General features: G+C 43.5%; 1 protein-coding gene across 1 annotated transcript in view; it reads right to left on the minus strand.

Annotated features, from left to right (window-relative positions):
• Positions 1 to 373: 373 nt before the first annotated feature.
• Positions 374 to 20,311, minus strand: part of LOC1279606 (hemicentin-1) — a 67,024-nt gene continuing 47,086 nt past the window's right edge. The window contains exons 5-9 of the mRNA XM_061654348.1: positions 3,949 to 6,093; positions 3,499 to 3,867; positions 2,975 to 3,346; positions 2,249 to 2,847; positions 374 to 2,161 (exon numbers count right to left, since the gene is read on the minus strand). Coding sequence (XP_061510332.1) covers positions 2,657 to 2,847; positions 2,975 to 3,346; positions 3,499 to 3,867; positions 3,949 to 6,093 — 3,077 coding nt within the window. The 3' untranslated portion in view covers positions 374 to 2,161; positions 2,249 to 2,656. The remainder of the gene's footprint in view (positions 2,162 to 2,248; positions 2,848 to 2,974; positions 3,347 to 3,498; positions 3,868 to 3,948; positions 6,094 to 20,311) is intronic.

The raw sequence follows: 20,311 nt of genomic DNA on the forward strand, positions 1-20,311 counted from the left end.
CGGACACGCGCGTTTGTAAAGAAATAAAGAACCCCGCTAGCTTGTTTGTGCGTACTCTTTCACTCTCTATTTTATGTCTATTCCCTATCGCCATTACTAGTCGGGATTTGAGTGGGTCTCAACCGTCCGGAGGGTTTTCCCGCCGCATCAATTCCTTGCGCAGCTGCTGCTTTTTGCGACGGGGAAACAAATTTCCTCATCACTTAACACTAATGTCGCACAGCGCGCTTCAACAAGGCAGTCAAACTTGTAAACGCCAAACTGTTGCCGCCCGGGAAGGGTGTAGAAAAGCGGAAAAGCATATTTATCGTCAATCACTACTACTTCGAATGCGATTTTTTCATCCTTAAACGCACGGCGACGTTGTGTATCCTTGTTTTTTTTTTGCTTTGTTCGCCTGTGTAATCAGAGCTATATCGCCGGTCTTGTTTTTTCTCACTTTCGAGACACTTTTGCTTTGTTTTTTGCCATGGTATCTTCTCTTCCTACGTTTCGAGGCAGGCAAAAGGATTCTGTCTCGCTTCAGTTATTAAGAAGCGCTGATCGGTGAAAGCGCTCCAGCCAGAGAAGCGTGGTCCATTTGAAGAAAGCGTTTGCGAAAATTAAGAAACTTCATCCATTTTCCTGCTGCTTTTCTCCCTCCTACTTGTTTAACTACTTTTTGTTGCCATTTTAGTTGCTGGTGTGATTTATTCTCACCGTTACCTACCCACCCACCAACCCACTCACTGCTGAGGCGTGTGCAAGCGGGTGAGTAACGTAACGCCCTCGGAACGCTTATTAAATCCCCTACTATTCCTTCCTTCTTGCTAGCACAGACTGCTGCTTTCTGTTCTTTACAATAATAAACACACTTTCGCTACAGTTTCACCACACTGCAACAGCACAAAAGCAATAGCACTGTTTAATACATAATTTCAGCTTACGGTTACACGATTACTACACCTTTTGCTTACGGTTCCTATACAAACCAAGTCGGGACTTTTAAGTTTAAGCTGTTGTTTTTAAAACGCTGTGCGCGGTTGTTTTGTTGCTGTTTTGTTTCTTATTGTTCATCTTTCGCTTATGTACACACTGAGCAGCGGCAGTACGGTCAATGTTTTGCGCTAATGTTTTTGCTTCTTCGTGCGTATTATTTCAAACTTAGCATTGAAGACGCTTTATGCGAATGAGGAGCAACCCGCTTTCAACACGACGAAGCCGATAAAATGGAACTTTATCAAATGAGAGACACCGGAAGGGAAAAAAGAAATACATAAAACGGACGACCATCGCAAGACAACGCACGGGTTCGACTCAATTAATTATACTTTAAACTACCTACATCCAAAACTTTCCAGCTCAACAATGTTCACAAACATTTCAACGCATCATCATTATGTGTATGTGGTGATTGTTCGCATTTAACGAAGCTGTACGCAGCGTTCTGTTGTTTTTTTTATTATTAAGCACGAATAAGTTTATTTAAAACAAAACATGGAATGCATTCTTCCTTCATGCTGCGCTAGAACTAGAGGGAAGACTTGGCACGAAACGATCGAACAATGGCACCGCCAAACGGATACACTAAAAGACATAGTTCCGTGATAAGATGATTAAGTCACTCGAACGCTCCTCCTTAACGAACAGACCCTTTACGCAGCTCATGCACGACGACAATCACGAAGGAGGAGTGTTAGATTGTGGCGTTACTATCTAATCGTGCCACAATTTGGAATCCGCACCAGGTGCCCGGTACGCTGCAATCGGACAGACGGGAAAAGAACTATTGGCAGGAATACCTACTACAAGCTAATGGCACATTCGGTTCTTGACCCCCGATTCAGTGACGCCGGCACCTGGCTGCGTGTGGCTTAACCATTTAAGAATGGTGCCCGTTTCGCGATTACTTAATCCAAACACTTACTTTAATATTGGACAATATTCGATCCCGGATACGATACGTAATCTCGATCGTAACAAACCGATTGCTTTCGATACACTTTATCTTAAACCGATAGCAGCGTCCTCTCATACATGTGGTGCTGCTGTTGCTGCTTGTCGACCATGTTTTGCGCTTTCTTGTCATAAAACCATTGCTCTACGCGTACTATAGTTATCTATATATACAATCACAGTTTTAAGTTGCACCATCATCCACAAATGTAACACCATATGTTGCCTGCAAAAATAGAACATAGGAAAACAAAACGATTAAAAAGAGTTCATTGAACGCAACAAAGGCGCTTTGCCGTAAACAAATACATACCATCTCTGCAAGGAGCTATATTTTGAGATCAACATATTTCGCTCCCTGTAGTTCTGACTCAGCAGCACTACATGGCCGTCCATCCGGTGTCGAAGGTGAACATTTGCAACAATTTCAATGTTTCAATTAAAACAAATAATTTAGAAGGAAAAGGTAATTTAATTTGAACTACGGTTCGACAGCGCTTCTAGCAGTGTGCAGGGCTGGTTGGTTGTTGTTTCCCTCTGCAATTGTCGTCCGTTTTAAGCATGCTCCGGGCAAAGATGATTGTCTCATGATTTTGATTCGTCCAATTCAGTGCGTATATTATGCTATTTTCCATCATTCGGTTCGTTGTCGTTTAGTTTCAAACTCGTTGTTTCGTTGTACCATGGCGGCAATCGGCCACTACCTTTGACGGCCGTTCGCTTACACCACAATCTCGTGAATGACACGGCGATTGCGGGAGTTTGGTGTCGAGTAACCGCTTTCCATTGCCAGCGCATCATCGTAGCTCATCGAGAGATGCTGATTCTGCACGGGAGACTTTGCCTCCTCCTGCTCCATGTACGGATCCGGCAGCCCGCTCACATCGTGGTACGGAGATTCAGCAACAAAGTCTACGGCGAGAGAGAAAATCGGATTAAAATCGTACCACACCCCATACCACACACCATGCTCCGAGAGGCAGAGAACGACAGACACTGATGGGAGAGTAGACACATTGGCTCAGTTACAAACACTCACCCATATGCTGATCCATGCGTTTCTTGGGCTTGTGAACGGACGCGTACGGATCGCTGCAGTAGTCCTGGCGCGATGGATTCTGGCTGTTGCGCATGTTGTGATGGTAGTCATCTCCACCGTGCTGGCTGGCTGTGGTCATCAGATGCGGGTAGGGAGCGTAATCGTCAACGGCACCATAGCCCCCATGGGTCATTGGGTCATAGCCGTAGTTTTGCTGCATCTGTTGGTCCATGTAATTGTGCTGCGGGATCATGTTGGCCGAGTTCGAGGCAGCAGCCGACATTTTCAGCTGCCAGATAGAGTCCTGTGAGTTGACGCTTCCACCGTTGTTGGAGTTGGAGTACGAATTCTCTACGTAGCCCATGTTTGACCCTAATTCGTGGAACGATACAAAACCAAACAGAAGATGTTAAATACGCATGGCAGTAGTTAGCCAAGTAAAACCCCCAAAAAAACCCGTACAAGAGCGCCAACTGTAGCAGCAGTATGCGCCTACAAAAGCACCATCGTTGTGCGAAACTTACAATCATTTTGCGGTACTTGCGGAATCATTGCATTCTGCTGGTGGTAGCCGTACGTTGGCTGCTGGCTTGCATACAGGGCCGTGTTTTGATCCATTGCCAAATCCATCGAATGCTCGAGGGCCTTATTTTCCAGGCTGCTGGCCGAATAGTACGGTGGCGGAGCTTGGTTTTGTTGGGCCACAATCGACGGATGGATTGAATCGATATCGTACTCCTTTGACTTTACCGATTCCTTCTTTTGGTTGCGCCTGCAACGGCAGAACATCACCAACAACACGGCGGACAGGGCGGCAACAACGCTGCACACCAAAATCGCTATCAATGTCGGTAGCTCGACAAAAGATGCTTCCTGGATCAGAGATTGTCCAACTGTAAAGAGGAAGGGGAGGGAAAAAATGTTAGCAATTTGAACAAACTTTACCCGCTCCCTCCATCACCAATGATACTTACTGTCAGCTTCCAGATATTCACCACAGTATTCGTGATTAATTTTCAGACACAGCTTTACCCGCACTCGCGGGTTCAATTCGTCTTCGATCGGAATGGGAATTTCGTCCAGTGTGTTGCCCAGTGAGCGTCCATTGTTACGTCGATTTGCGACAAAATGCTTTATCTCGTGCTCACGGTACGTTGGATCGTGACCGTTTACCTGCAGGTCCACCTTCTCGATGATGTGCCAGGCTGCCATCGGGGTATCGCCGTACATAACCGATTCAACGATCGCCACCATCGATAGACAAGTTGCACCAATGTTTAGGCCCAGGATCTTCGTCTCGGGATCAAAATTAGCCATCAGTGGAATCGGTATCTTTTCCACCTTCGTCGTCGCACTGATTTCGTTCGAATGCTCCGAGACACCCTTAGTGTTCAGTGCTTTCACCTTGAAAACGTAGCTCTGGTGGTGGTCCAGCGGGCTGATGGTGCACGGCACCTCACGCTGACAGTCGTACTCCATCCATTCAGCACCGCTAGCGGCCACCGCTGCACACTCTTCCGTCATCAAGCTTTCGTTCGGGATCACTATTTTGCGGTACGAGACAAAATATTTCGTGTTTGCAAGACCACCGTCGAACCCGGGGTTCCACGACAGAACGACATAGTTCGAACCGAGCTCGACCGCTTTCAGCTTGTTGGGTTTCTCTGGTGGGCCCTTCGGTTGCAGCCGAATTGGCACTTGGATGTGGTTCAATGAATTCGACACACGGCAATGATACTCGCCATAGTCCTGGTGACGCACATTGCTGATCTTCAGGATGCTTGTGTACACGTCGTTACCGTCCGAGTTAGTGATAATTTCATAATGTCCACCCGTGCTCAGCAGCGTCGTTCCAAAGTGCCACAAAAATTCTGGCTTCGGGTACGACTGTACCTTGCACAGCACCTCAGCCGTTTCCTTGATATCGTTCGCCACCTTGTTGTACTGGTGCAGCACTATCGGTTCATGTTCGATCTTGAGGTGCATCGTTGAGTTTGCCTTGTTCACTTCATTCTCATACAAACACGTGTACTGGCCACGGTCGGTGGAAATGAGATCGTTTCCGTTCGGGCGTGCCTTTCCGGTGAACTTCAGCATGCTCTGCACGGTCACCATACCGTTAGGTCCCTTGTCGACGTTCGTCTTTACCTCATAACGGTGCAGTTCCGGGGTGATCTCCACGTCGTCCTTCAGCCACGTGATCGATGGTTCCGGCTTTCCTTTAGCGCTGCACGTTACGAAGAAATCTGCCTCGCCAGCGCGCTTAATCATGTTCGACTGCAGCTTGGCCAAAAATTGCGGTGGCTGATGAATTTCCAGCGTAGCGCTTGCCATCCCACCGTTGCCGAGCTCGTTGCTTGCGTGGCAGTGATATTTGCCCTCGCTGGACAGTGCCGCCTTCGGTATCAGGTATTGCGCTCCCTGGGCAATCACCGTCGTCGAGACCTCGCCGCCCACATCCCGGTACCAACGGTACTGCGGATCCGGATAGCCGGGAGGATCAGCTTTGCACATCAAGCTGACACTATTGCCAACGTGTACAACCGGTTTTTCCGGCGTAATTACGGCCTGCCCGGGGCGGTGACGCACCAGCAGCGCTACCGAAGCATTGCCTTCACGCTCCAGCGTCTTCCCACCGTACGGCTTCATCATATTAATACCCCGGCAAATGTACGTCCCGGCGTCTTCCGCACGCACGTCTCGCAGCACCAGCGTATCGCCATTGCGCCGGAAATCAATATCACCCTCCTTCAGCCACTCGATGGTCACTGGCGGTGGGTTGGCGGTAACGTTGCACTTAATATGCACGGTTTCCTTCTCTTCGGCCGTCTTGGCTTTGGTTTCGATTTGCACAATCGGCGGGTAGAGGACGTTCAGGGTGATTTCTTGCTCACCGATCTTATCCAACCCGTTATCGGCCGAACAGGTGTAGCGGCCGGCATCCTGCAGCGACACCCGGTGGATCGTGTGCGTTGGATGTGACGAAATGAAGCGCCCGTTTCGTGTCCACTTCACCTGCTCGGGTTTGGGTTTGGCATCGATGTTACATTCCAGCTTGGCCGTTTGATCGCGCTCGACACTCAGCGGATTTTCTGGACCAATCTCCACCCGCGGGTAGTCTGTAAAGAAGAATAAAAGAAGAAAATGAATCATTTTCTCTCGACAATGGGTAATATCATGTAATATTTACATTCCATACGATCAACAGATGGTACATGAGCGATATTTTCAAATGTACCCAATCGAAATTAGATACACTGTTTTTACATGGTGGTACAAAATATGCGTCTTGGGTGGCAATTCAATGAAGAAAAACCATTCATCCTTAAACTAGTCTAAACTCCATTAAAAAAAACATAATCTCGATCTTCTCATCAAATCATCATCTGATGGAGAAAAAAATGTAAAACGTTTACAACAGCCAATCTCGCCATCGAAATAGTTTTCGCTCATAGTACACCCTTGCCATATTGCTGCCTAGCAGGGAAACCATTTAAATACGATACTTTTAAGAAACTTGAGCACGAAATTTAATCTTTTGCTACTTTTTTGTGCCTCCCGTACAACATCCATCCAAGTTAAGATCGTATCTCAGCAACGCTATCGATAATGTTACTGAATATTATCATTTTCTTCATCTTCTGCCATCGTTATAAACTGCGCAGATGATTCTTCTTCTTCTTCTGTTTAGGTTGATGGGTTACATCCTCCTATACTCTCTTTTTGGGAGGTATAATCAGAGGCGTACCATCTGAGTTTGGGAGTGGACTGTCATCCATGTCTCCTTTTTTTCCAGGTTGGTTTATATTGTGTCGTTAGTTACTTAGTCTTTTTTCCGTTATTTCCTCCGTTCATTATTATTATTATTATTTTTATTTTTTTGTATTATATTGTATTTTTGCCTACGTTATACCGGGCTAGATTCGGTTTATTATTTCTAAGCGATTTTCCATTATGGTTCCCCTTTCATGGTCTTTCCTTAAATTAAATTTAAATCTTTTTTTTTTTTTTTCGTTTGTGTTTGTGGGTTGTGCTGGTTTTTTTGTTTTTTTTTGTGAATGAGTTGTTATTATTATTATTTTTGTGAGGTAAGAGAATAGTTGTTCTGTTTGTTTCTTTTGTATGCGGTTGTATGGTTATTGCTTATTTTTCTGCTTATTATTTTTATTTTTTCACGTCCCTCTGTTTCTGAATTGGGATTTGCCACCTTAAGGGCAAATTCCAGCAGAGAGGGTGTTCTGGTTGTGACTAGTGGCATATGGCTTTCTATTCATCTTGTTGCAATTCTCGTGGAATTGAAGGATGCATGTGGCCTGCCCTTTCTCCTCAAAAATACGATGGAGGTCCCGAGTTGTAGGTAAGGTTTTCCTTTTATTTTTTTTTGTTTTTAATAGAAATGTATAAAATATTAAGTAGATAAATAACTGAGTAAAAAAAATTTTTTTTTTTCAATAAATATGTGAATAAATATGTCAATAAATGTGAAGGAACGAGGTGGAAAATGTTATGGATATATAGACTGCGGTACGTAATGAAAGTATGTATGAAATGTGACCGTTTGTATATATGATGTGTATTTAGTTGTCCCTGAACCTAAAATTTCTATAAAGATATATTGTTTTTTTGTATAAACTCTATTATTTGTTTGCAGGTTTTACCTGATTTGTCTAGCCAGTTCTTTGTGAGGTTTTCTTTAGTGATCTCTGTGTTTCTTTGGTATATTTTACAATCAAAAATTTTATGTCTCCCTGTTTTTGGTGTCAGGCATGTTTCGCATGTTCCATTTTGCATTATTTTCATAATGCTTAACCAGTATTCTGAGTAATCGTGTCCTGCTATTATTTTATTAATAGTTTTTATTTCATTGCCTTTTAGTTGTATGTGTTTGTGCCATATTTCTGTTTTAAATTCATTTTGAAAGCATAGGAATTTTTTCCCTTTTGATTGTGCCGTGTTTTTAAACCATGTTTGTGTTTTTTCTATCATTTCGTTTTTAAAAATATTGATGGCGTCTATGTATCTGATTTTATTGTTTATTGTTGTGCTTGATATGGTTCCTTTTTTTGCTAAGTCGTCTGCGATTTCGTTCCCTTTTATTCCTATGTGTGATGGGATCCATATAATTTGAGCGTCTATTTGACTTGCTATGTTTAAAATGTTATAAAATAATTCCTCAATTTTTGTTTCCTTGGAGGTTTTCCTTAGGATAGTGCAAGAAGTTAGACTATCTGTGTATATTATTGGTTTTTCAATTTTTAATTCTGCCGCTGTTTGAAGTGCTTTTTTAATAGCAATTAGTTCTATTGTCGTTATGGACGAATGATTTTTTATGTTGTAGTTGTAGTAATGTTGGTGTGATTTATTTTTTATGTATATTCCTATACCCGCTTTATCTGACGTTATACTTCCATCCGTGAAAATGGTTGGTTTGTCCTTATTATTTTTGTATATGTATTCTAGTGTTTTTTGTTTTAGAGTATCTTTGTTGTTATTGTTTTTTGTACCTATTAGTTCTTTGAGTTCAGTGTTGATTGGTGGATATTTCTTTAAGTCGTTAGTTTTTGCTATATATATATTTTTTATAATATTTATATCTTTCTCGTATAGTTCTTCCTGGAAAGTTTTTTTTCTTTTTTTGTATCGCGTGTTATGTTGTGTGTCTAATTGTTTTCTTGTTGTCTCTGAGTATACTATGTCTTTCACCAGCTCCTTTCTGGCTGTGAAGTTGCTTCTAAAATTGAAAGGGACTTCCGCGGAGATAGCATGCAATGTGTTAATTGGTGTAGTTTTTGTGCATCCTGTAGCTTTTCTTAAGGCCTGATTTATAATGGTGTGCATTGTTCTTATTTTATTTTTGTTGCAATTTAGTGTGTATGATGCTCCCGATTCTAAGGTGTTTCTGATGGTGGCTCTGTATATATTAAGACTTTTTTCCGGATTTAAATTGTTGTGTCTGGCGCATGCTATTTTTAGAAGATTTAAGCGGTTAGTGGCTTTGTTTCTCAAGTGTTCTACATGTTTTTGGAAGTTTAGTTGATTATCTATTATGGTACCAAGATATTTGTATATCTTTGTATTTTCTATATTTGTGTTCCTAATTGTTAAGCGTATATTGTTGTCTTTTTTTCCAAAGATAATGTATTTAGTTTTTGCTATATTTATGGTTAGTTTTAGCGATTCCACATTTTTGGTAAAAGCGTTTAGTGCCTTTTGTAGATTTGTTTGTAACTCCCGTTCATTTTTTCCCTTGCTGAGGATGACAAAGTCGTCTGCATATTGTATGATTGTGTTACTTGGGTGTGATTCGTGTATGGTTCTGTGTATTTCTTTGGTGTATATATTAAATAGTGTAGGTGACATGACATCTCCTTGTGGTAGGCCATCCGTTATTAGCATATTTTGTGATTTGTTATTACTGGTTATTTGTAGATTTCTGTTTCTTAGGAAGAAACAGATGATGCCAGCCGCGTGAGGTGTTTATTTTCTTTTCAACTGTCATAAACATCCAATCGTTTGCCTGACACTCGTTTGCCTGGATGATGCGACGAGCGGACGGATGGTACAAATACTTTTTAAAGGACAAATCTGTCTCTTACACGACGGCGCACCCAGCGGAGAAACACGCAGAAAAGGATTGTCAGATCAGATTCAAGAGCCGTGCAAGCGCCGCAACTGTGCCACTACTACGACACTTTGTCATCCGAAGAAGAGAAAAAAACGTGCGAAAAAGCGAAAGAAAATAAAAACCCGTCCGCACCCTTGCAAGCTGACAAGCAAGCAAGCAAGCATGAGCCTTCCATACCTTGGGTAACGTTACCTACCGTCACGACGACCACTGCCAGCCACACCAACGGAGAATGCGGATGGATCTGCTGACACACCTGTAGCCTTCGTACGCTGATGGCGATGGCGGCAGCAGGCAAGCTGCAGGCTTTTCGCTCGTGTTGCTCTTTACTTTAACGTTAACTTTCGTCCCTTTCGGTCGCGCTTAACGGATAAGTTTGCGCGGTGACCGCCCGGTGTCCGGCAGTGTGTTTGGGAAGGGGCAGAGCCACGTTTCAAAATGATAATGAACATCTGCCGCGGGAGAGTCGGTCGATCCCGGGACAGGTTTTTCAACTTCGAGACAACATGAAAAATAATAAGCAAAACCCACCGGACGACACACCGAAGAGGAAAATAACAACCTGCTGCTGTTGCTGCTGCTGCTGCTGCTGCTGCTGCTCTCGTCGCACGTTAGGAGAAAAGTGGCCGCTCAAGACGCTTCACAGCAGCGTTTGTCGAAGAGACACAACCCAAACCTGCTTGGAAAGTACTGACAAATTCGTTGGTTCATCGCCATTGTCGACGACGTGGCAGTCCAGAGCGCGGTCAATCGAACCGTCATCAGAGGGTGCGCACCATCGCCATCGTCGTGTCATCAGCAGCAGCATCATCGTCATCTTCGCTTTAACAGCGGCATGAATTTTAAATTAACGTTTCGTTTCAGATCAAAACAGCTACCAAACGGTGCAAACGATGATGACGTTGCTGACACACACACACGCTGTATCTCTCTGATGAATATAAGAAAATTCGTCACGATGAAAGCTCTCAAAACTCCAACCAGGACAGAGCACAGAGCAAACGGTTATGGGATGGATGGTGTGTTCCAAAAAACTTCCCTCGTTCCTAGTTTGACAAGATCGACTTCACCCGAGAACACAATCGTCATTTCGAATAATCGATCCCTGTATAATTAATTGAAATCAATGAAGATCGGATTTCCTCATTAAATGTGTACGAAGGGGTTCTTAGGTAAATGAAACGTAGCTCATAATCCGACGTAGCCACGTGGAAAATAGTAAAGCGGATGGAGGAAGAGAGTAAGAAAGACAGACAATAAGATCAGGTTACAGGCATTCTACATCCAAAGATTAAAATGAACACCTCCCCATTTCTTTCGGCAATCTATCTATTAAGATATATGTTAAGTAGTGTATTGCTTGCTCGCTTGCTAGGGTGGTACAACGACTCACTTTAGCCAAGGTACGGCCAAGGTACCTGCAAACTATTCTGCATTTTATCGCTTACTGTTGCAATCATGCAGTGACCAAAACGATACTGAATATTTCATACTGCATTCATTTGACACTGAATAATAATAATACAGCAATCGATCGATCAGTTGACTACACGATGATAAGCCACTGTTCATGCCACACAAAAATGCACCCCCATCTCCTCCCCCTGCATATTGATTGGGCAGCAGGGCGGCAGTGCACGGTCAAGTTCAGCTGTCAATATCGTACTATAATTGCAAGGAACATATTTTTTACTCGCTAACCACTCACTAGGGCGTACTGTGAAGTAAAAAAGAAAAACATCAAGCTTCACATTCAACTCTTCCATTGCACTAATGGGACAACAGCAATCCCTTTTCGGCAGGTATTCGGCACAGCAACATGCGTGCAACACACTCCACACAACACGCCAATGCACCTGCCACATCGTAATGATGTTGCATTTTCCACCTTTTCCACCTTTTGCTGCATTGTTGTTTCCATTCCCCTTGATTCATTGTTCTTTTTTTCCTTCTTTTTTTAACTTTCATCGTCAAGGGCCCGAAAAAAAACAATATGCTCGTGTCAATTTGCTTGCCCTGGATGTAGGTGAAACAGGGTAAACGTGCCATAGTGCAACGTGTTGTCATTGCTGAACTTCAATTGGACAATAACACATGCTCCAATCATGTTTTCATCCACCAGTTCTTCTGCTAGCCTACAAACGATGCATCACTTCAGTTAACGGCTCCACAAAACCTTCCACATCGACTCGTCATTTGGTTGTGTAATGAAACGGTAAAGCTACTGATTGACGGCAAGCAGCGTCAGTAGAGAATCATGAGAGAATAATAAATAGCATCATACATATTTAATTAATCAAACGTTTCATTTTACCTAAGATTCATTTAAGATAATTTCGAAATAAACAAGAAAAAAATTGAAATTGATGATTGAAGTTAACATGTTGCTACAAATTTGGTTTTAAATTTGCAATAAAAAATGTCAAAAACATTGTAATTGTACCACCCTACTTCTCGAAACAGATACATACCACTTCAACCACTAGCTCCAAAGTATTCGTGGGAAAGCTTTTCACCCACAAGAAGTAAAAGTTTTTAGATCAATTTCAACACATTCCTTACTACAACTCTTTTACTGCTATCCTCCTCAAGAGCAGAGCTTTTGCAAGGAATTGTGTTTCGATCGAACTAAAAATAAGCCTTCAACTAAAGTCAATACTTCTTTCGCCCACCAAGAAAAGCTTCAACAGAAAGCGGAAGAACTTTTCTCACCTTGCTGTATATCTATCTATCTACATCCCATGCACTTTCCATCACCTGCAACAGCCACTGCGCTGCTTTCCCCCACTACATGCTTCACTACGCGTTCGACAATACGGAAGGCAGGAAAGAGAATAAAAGGAGTGTATTATGCTAGAGCACTGTTAGCATGAATTTTATAACTTCTACAAAAATAACTTTCTTCATTGCCAACGATGAAAAACTATGGATTCACGGGCGTTTAGTCACATCTGGTGCAGCAGCAGCAGCAGCAGCGCAGGATAGGGGGAAAATGAAAACAAAGGGCGGCAGGCACCCGCAGGCGAAGAACGAAGCAAGATTGTGCGATAGATTTGAGCATAAAAACAACCCCAGGATGCTTTACCGCCGAAGCGCGCAGAGAGTGAGTGTCGAGTTTTGCTTTCTTCCATGCTCCACTCACACACACACACCAAATCGCATCTCAAGTTTTTCCAAGGCTGGCCACAGCACTGCATTCCTCTTGCAACCGCAAATGTGTGCGATAAAATTCGCGGATAAAAAACTTTCCTCCGCACCACATCAAGCGAGAACCCTACAACAGCATAACATCATCCCCCCGCCGCGCACGGGCATTACTCTAGCTGCTTTTGCTGTAAGTTTCCGTCTGTCTGCCGTTGCTGCATGGCCGGGTGGTTGTACGGGCCTTGTGGTAGTGTGTATGTGTTAGTGCTTCATAGTTCCACTTGCTCAAAATTTGCCTCCCTGTCTGCAGAAGAGGAGGGAAAAATGTTTAAAACTAACAAGGAAGAGCGGGAATTTCCCTACAGCCATTGCGCAGCGACAGCGGTTCCGCGTGCACCGCCCGGGGGCCATACCCCGGGAGCATATTGAAGAGACCCGGGACAAGCCAAAAAATAAAAAAAAACTAACAAAGATAGAAACGTACTTTTATTTTACCAGTTGTTCAGCAAGAACTTGGGACGACTAGCAACTCGGGCAACTGCTTCACCAACACTAAAGAATGTGCACTAAAGAATGGAAAAAGCTGAAATTTTTCCTTCCCAAGCCCCACGGGACGATTCAGGCCATCAATTTTTCTCTTCGCAGTCGGTCCCGGGTGTGCTGTCACCATCACTATCTCCCCAACCCCTCCCCCATCCAGTACCTACCACAACCCCCATTTCTAGCCCACTTCCAAACGCAGATCTTCCTGCTGGAACCGGTTGTCAAAAATCTTGCACAGGCCATTCATTTTTACTTCCTGCAAAACTAAAGTGATCCAGAAAAACGAAAAGGACTCCTCCTTTTCTTACCACTCCACTGTACTGCCGTTCGCTTTTACCTCGTTTTCCTATCTTCTCTTCCTTTCCTACATAGATTGGTATCGCTGTTTGCAGTTAGAGCTCCACACCACTGCTCTCCCGATGAAACGGGTCAATGTAAAATGTCGGAAAAACAAACGGTCACAAAAACAAGCGGAGCGACCAATCCACCAATTCCGAAACCCATCCGTGGTCCAAACTTCCGGCCAATGTTGTACGGAATATGGTTGGGAAACAAGCAGCCAGAAACAAAAAGCAAAGCCTTCTAAAAAGGAGCTATACGCCGTTACGAGCGTTTGAGCACCAAGTACATTCCCACTGCTGATGGGCCGTCCAGCGGTCCAGCGGTCCAGGAATGGTGACCAATAAATTTCCATCGAACTCGGCTAGCTAACGAGGTAAGCATTTTATTCTGTAACTGAAATGAAAAAGAGCTTTTCGGGGAACAGTCTTTTTCAAATACAATTTTGACATTTTAAACTAGCCTTAAAAATTCAAATCCAACAACTCATTGCAGAAGGACATATCTTTTATTGTAAAAATTGAAGACGTATTTTAAAATTAGTTCTTCAGCGTAGTTAGGTAAACTACTTTTGCAATGATTTTTTTTTCTTAAGCAAGTGAGCCTTACTTACACCTTGTTTCGTCCTCTACAATTGCTTTCATAGGGCTATACAACACCGACACAATCGCGCTATCGCAACGAGCAAATCAGAAGTTCCCCCTACATTTTGATGCACGATAACACCACACTTGGACATTCCATAGTGGGTTGTTTTTTCTTCTTCTTCCTGCGCGAATTACGCATACCACCCACGATTTATTTATAGACTACAACTGACAAACTGGTCAGCCTGCCGTGCCGCGCTGCCAAGCTGCTTGGAGGTGCTCCAAACTTGCAATGGCACACCGAAGACGTATAAGAAGGTCCAACACCGAATGCAAGAATTTCTTGCAGGTCTTTCCCCACCGCGAACCTGGATAGAATGTGTAACGCGGCAACCGTAGTTACAAGCAACCCCCCTAGAGATCAAGATTTGCTCGTTAAGCCACCTGCTAGATGTGAAGGCTACTGCTACTTGCACCTTCCTAGTCCGCACAGCTCGTGGAAACAAAGCAAAGATGCATAAAAGAAATGCATCGTACCCGTTTTTTGCACCTGCACACCTCTAAGAACTGCCCGTTGCACCAATTTACATTACAACACAAAACTGGCTTCGGGTTGCTGCTACACACCGTTGTTCGCACAACTGCACAGAGCAGTGCGGGCAAAATGAGCAAGGAATACACATAAATTAGATTTCCAGCCAGTCTTGGCTTGCTACTTGGGACCGTTTTTCACCTGACGAATTCGTAGCTCCAAAACAAAGTGGGCAGTAGAAATCGATAAATTATCTTTATCTACTCCCCCATCGGAGGCGGAACTGAGGGGAGGGGGGCGGTGTTCGTAATGGCGTTACTGTTAGCTTTTTGCTTCGCTCAAGTTTAGGACAATTAATTTAGCTTCGTACAAAATGGCACAGCAGAGTAAAACAACAACAACAAAAACACCTTTTGTTCTGAAGGATGCGTAGCAAATAATGGTGCAACGAAGCGTAGAAGTATTGCGTACCGATTTGAATGCTATGGGGTGTGTATTGTTATTTTTCAACATTTCGATTGAAATCATAACATCCAGCCGTTCAGCTCCTATCACCCAATTTTAAACGCACGCAGAAAACAACAACAAGGCTGTTGCCCCGCTACGACCTTCTTAATGTGGAGGGAATTAATTGCCGTCCTGCTGGTTAAAAGAAGTCGACAGCAACATTCTGTTGTCTACCGTCGACCGACGCGAACCCGCTGCTACACACCAGCATAATTTATGCCAATGCGGGCAAATTTTTCACTGTCTTCAAACTATTTTTCTATCCCCGTCCAATCTGTTACCGTCCGCGTCCGTTTCTTTCCAGTCAGCAGGAAACGCGATCCTCAAGATACTTTTTTTTCGTATACGGACACTCCAGGTCTAATGCGGAGTAAACCATTCCTGTCTAGGACGTTATACAATCCTCTCTCTCTTCCCTGTGCAGGAACATATAGAATACATACACACACACACACATTCAGGCCGAAGTGTGTGTGTGTGTGTGTCCACATCCAACGCGCAAAAGGTAAATTAAATGAACAACATATTTTACGACACTGACGCGCAACCCACTCACACCCGACACATCACCTTGACTTGCTTAATCACGATAGCGAATGTTTAGCTGATGGCCAACAGGTACGGTATAAATCTTATTTAACGGAACAACGACTTACAACATAGCAAAGGATCGTGGAAAATGTCGCCTTTTATCACTGACTTAGCACACGTTAAAAGTGTCTCCATAAGTTACTCAACGCATCCGGATGTTGAAAGGTTGACAAAGTCAACCATTTCAACGTCAAACCGGGGAGAGAGATAGAACAAACGAGCGATGTTTTGTAGCTCCAACTTGTCCAATTCCACGACAGTTTTTATCGAGTTTTACAAAAGTACAAGTGATGTAACAATAAAGTACCATAAATTGCACATAAATCAACAATTAATGTTCAAAATATCCAATGATCGTTCCTAACTCTTTGATCCTAACCCCGTAAGATACAAATAAGACATCTTCTGTAGCATTGCATTCTACGAACGCTGGGTACAGTAGCTCCATAGCATTATTGTCATTCCGTTGTCTCGTTGAGCCATTCTATCATTCCCGTAAACGCTTAAAACGACCAGCAAACAAGATACTTTCAAGAAGTACACCTTCCGAAAGCAGCATACCTTGTACGATCATTTAAACCATCATTTTTCATTCGTAATGACAGCAAATTGCCTCCTTCAAAAATTACAGCAGCAGCAACCGAAAGGAAAATCCGTCAAGCAGGAATCATTCAGTCAAATTCCTATTGTCATTCACGAGACCCTACCAAAACATTACAATGTGACGCTTTTTCGGCCCATTTGTCCTTCGCCATACAATGAAAAAAAAAGAAGCATGGCCTGACGTCTTGCTTGTTGTTAGTACGGTTGCCTTCCTTTTGCCGTGGGCTGCTAATGTAAAATCCATTTACAAATTCTTCATTCCAGCATCCGGAGAGCATAATTTCATCGACTGGTGGTGATTATTTTACCTCCACACCGAGATGATGATGACACTTAGAGCGTAATGTAGTACGCTCCAATAGCGTGTAAGAGACTTGCAGCAGCAACAGCAAAAGACAGAATCCCATTCCCCAGAAAGAACCCTGCAGCTTGCTATTTTCAACGGAGATTAAGTGACTCGTGGTAATCTACAGCACTCGAGCGAGCGAGCGAGCGAACGAACAAACAACGAACCCATGGTGCGTAACGTTTAAGACCCTGAATAGAACAACCTCCACACGCTCTACATATCTTCGGTCCGTATACCCTCGCCTTAATGCCCTCCACAATTCATTAATCTCTTACGCCCTCGTCTGCAAGCAACAGAAGTCTCTGCAGCGGAAACGAAAACAGTAGAAGCCAAAGCCTCTACCGGGCAAAACGAGAACGAGAAACCCGTCACTGGCAGCTGCCAAATTCCGATGGAATGATTTTTCATCTTCGCATCGCACTCAGTCACCACCACCACCATCACCAAAAACCGCCCGTAGGCCAATCCGGCACTCGATCGAGCTACGCGCAGGGCATTTTTCCCAACGCTGTCCCAAACCCGAAAAGTGGAAGGTTATCTACCCGTGAAAAGCATTTTGAAATCGTTTTCTAACCGTTACGGTTAATTTTGTTCGTGCACGGAGAGTTTCCTTTTCCTTGCGTGCTGCTGTGCCGCGCGCGAGCTTGAACTACATTCTACAATTAGAAGGGCCTACTCTCAAGATATGAGTAGCAACAGAGGCACACACGACTGTGACCCGCAGTATCTTAATCTACTGCTCAACTCAACTGTTTGCCGAGTCTTTTTTGGGGGTACTAGCCTTATGCGACAATGCTGCGTAGAAATCCGGCAAATTACGCTTATCACCATTTCTTCACTGTTTCACGTGCTGAGCGCTAAGTGGGATAGCGTGGTTTAGGCGCTTTCTACAGTACTACACACTAGAGTAATTCAAAAGCTTTTACTATGTACACGAATTATAGGCACATGCTAGGAGAAATCCATGATATAGAAGCCTACCTAATCTATTACTTTATTGTAGTACTAATTGAGCCACACAAACCCTAACGTTGGCACGTTGGCTAATAATGGTCCAAAAAAGCTTCGTATAAAAGAACACCCAACAGGCGAAATATAAAAGTGACAATGAAATGTCCAACAGCAACGAAAAAATATGTAACATTTATGAGATTGGGAATCATTAAGTAAATAAGTAGATTCAACTCAACTAAGAAGTTCATTCGTTCAAAAAAATCCATTTTACTGTTGCAAAACCGATAACCCACGTTGCTAAGTCGTATCGTTCTCTGTTATAACGAATTACAGCCAACTTTAGCAAGATGGTAAGACTATTCATCCTCAACGGTATTTCTTATCTCTGGGATTGGTTAAATTTCGTAACAAAGTGCAACAAAACATCAGTCGATAGAAGACAGCAACCGTTCTGCATTGTCGTTAAACGTTTGCCCATCTGCATTCTGCAAACGGATTCTGCACCGTTTCGATTGCAGCACATACCGAACAACAACACACTATAACAAGACCGACTTTGTACAAAATTGACAAACTTTTCAAATTACAAACATTCCGGTATTCATCTGGCTGGGTAATTTATTAAAATACATTAAACATTTGTTGACGAAGAGACACATCCTCGACGTTCCATGCAAGCGGGGCTTTCCTGTTGGGCCGAATGGGCCGTCCAGAAGAGATGCTCCTTTCCATGCAGCGAATGGGGGGCCCCCACCACCGATAAGAACTTTTAATATATCGTGCTATTCTCTAAACTAGAAAACTATTTACGTCCCTGTCAACAGCAATAGTAGTAGCAGTAAGCTCGATACCAACCAGTGCTAGGCGTTCTCATCCTACAAGAGCCTGATACACGAAAATACGAAGTGACACTGAAATTGTTTACGCTTTTCGTGACTATGGCCGAACAAGTTGTTTCTGAAGGATCTGTGTATTGGAACCACATACTAATACAAGTTCAAAACAATGCTTCAACTCCACAAACTAGTTTAGAGACATCGTCTAGTCGTCAGAACATCGAAGAATACAACAAAATTTATTCGCAAAGCAATTGAACTTCTTGCTTCCCTGTGCTTTAAACCTAGAGCGCTATATCTACACCATTCACACTAATTAATCAAATGATAACATTTTCTTCGTTATCCTCTTCGACACAGTTCAACAAAATCTGGTCGACCCAACAGATAAGGGTTGGCGGCGATGTTGCTGCCCACTGAGATACAAATAACCATGAAGTTGACGATAAAATCAGATTTCACAATTGCCCACCGTAACGAGGCCGTACCACAAACAAGCTTTAAATCAGATGAAAAATAATTAGCATTTGTTGCCTTCCAAAGTGGGCGGAAGGAGAGGTCACAAAGCATTGAGCATAAAATAAGCACGAAACGGACCTGCACAACAGTTTATATATATACCCGGTGTTGTATTGCGCGCCCAAAGAAAACATCTGTGCTTCTCCCCTGTCACCTCCAATGCAGCAGCCGCCGTGTAGCTGTACATAAGTCCAATTTTACCAGTCCTTGAGCAAATCCAAACAACGCACAAATCGTAATTTCAATTTTCGCTTCGAAACACCAACAAGAACGGCTAGAAATGTGCTCACGGGGGATAAAAACAACACCAACAAAGCACAGTAAATGAGCACACCCAAGCAAGGACACACACAAAAAAATCGAGAAAAGTGAAATAAGAGAATATATACACAGCAGAATGGCAAGTGAAATAACAACCGACGACTCACTCCCCTCACTCTCGATGTGCAGTCCCCCACGTCCCCCCACCTAACACATCGCTCAACCACCACGACCGTGAGGCGGAGGAGGGTGCGCAAATGAAGAACTTGGAGGCTAATTAACGGAAAACAAAATTTCACTGCCATCAACACCGGCAGCAACTCTAGCCGTACACAGCGTGTCCGTCGTCGTCGTCGTCGTCCGTTGTTCTCGCAATGCTTCCCTCAAGCCACCATCTTCTTCTGCCTATCCAACCTTACTTATCACCGACTTTCTAAAGGTTCTGCCTTTCCTCTAACTATGCGAGTACAGCACTGTGTTGTGTGGTGCTGTGGCGCTAATGATGCCCATTAACTTTTTTCCCCCACGATTTGATTCGGTTATTAAGAGCGGTCAGTTTGCCTAGTTCCACCGTTGCAGTAGACTCGACCCATGCCCGCCTTGGGGACAAAAGATATCCGAAAGAGAGGTGAAAGAGTGATACCACGCACAGAGCGCTCTGTAGCGATCCTATCGGTGGCTGTTCTGTAGCGTAATGGAGTACCTTCGCCTGCCGCCCGCTGAGTTGCGAATGACACAAATGACAGAAACCGACCCAAGAATTATCATCCACAAAACGGTACAAACCCATCCAGTTTATCCCAAATTCATCGAAAACAAAACATTGTGAAACTAATGAGAAAATGAAAATACAGCGAACACCCTGAAGCCGTTATGTTCTGCTAATTTAACTGCACCGATTATATCGTACTGTATCGTGTTGGAACTTTTTAATGTTATCTTATTGT

The sequence above is a fragment of the Anopheles gambiae genome, chromosome 3 (assembly GCF_943734735.2).
Source record: "Anopheles gambiae chromosome 3, idAnoGambNW_F1_1, whole genome shotgun sequence".
Taxonomy (NCBI): Eukaryota; Metazoa; Arthropoda; class Insecta; order Diptera; family Culicidae; genus Anopheles; species Anopheles gambiae.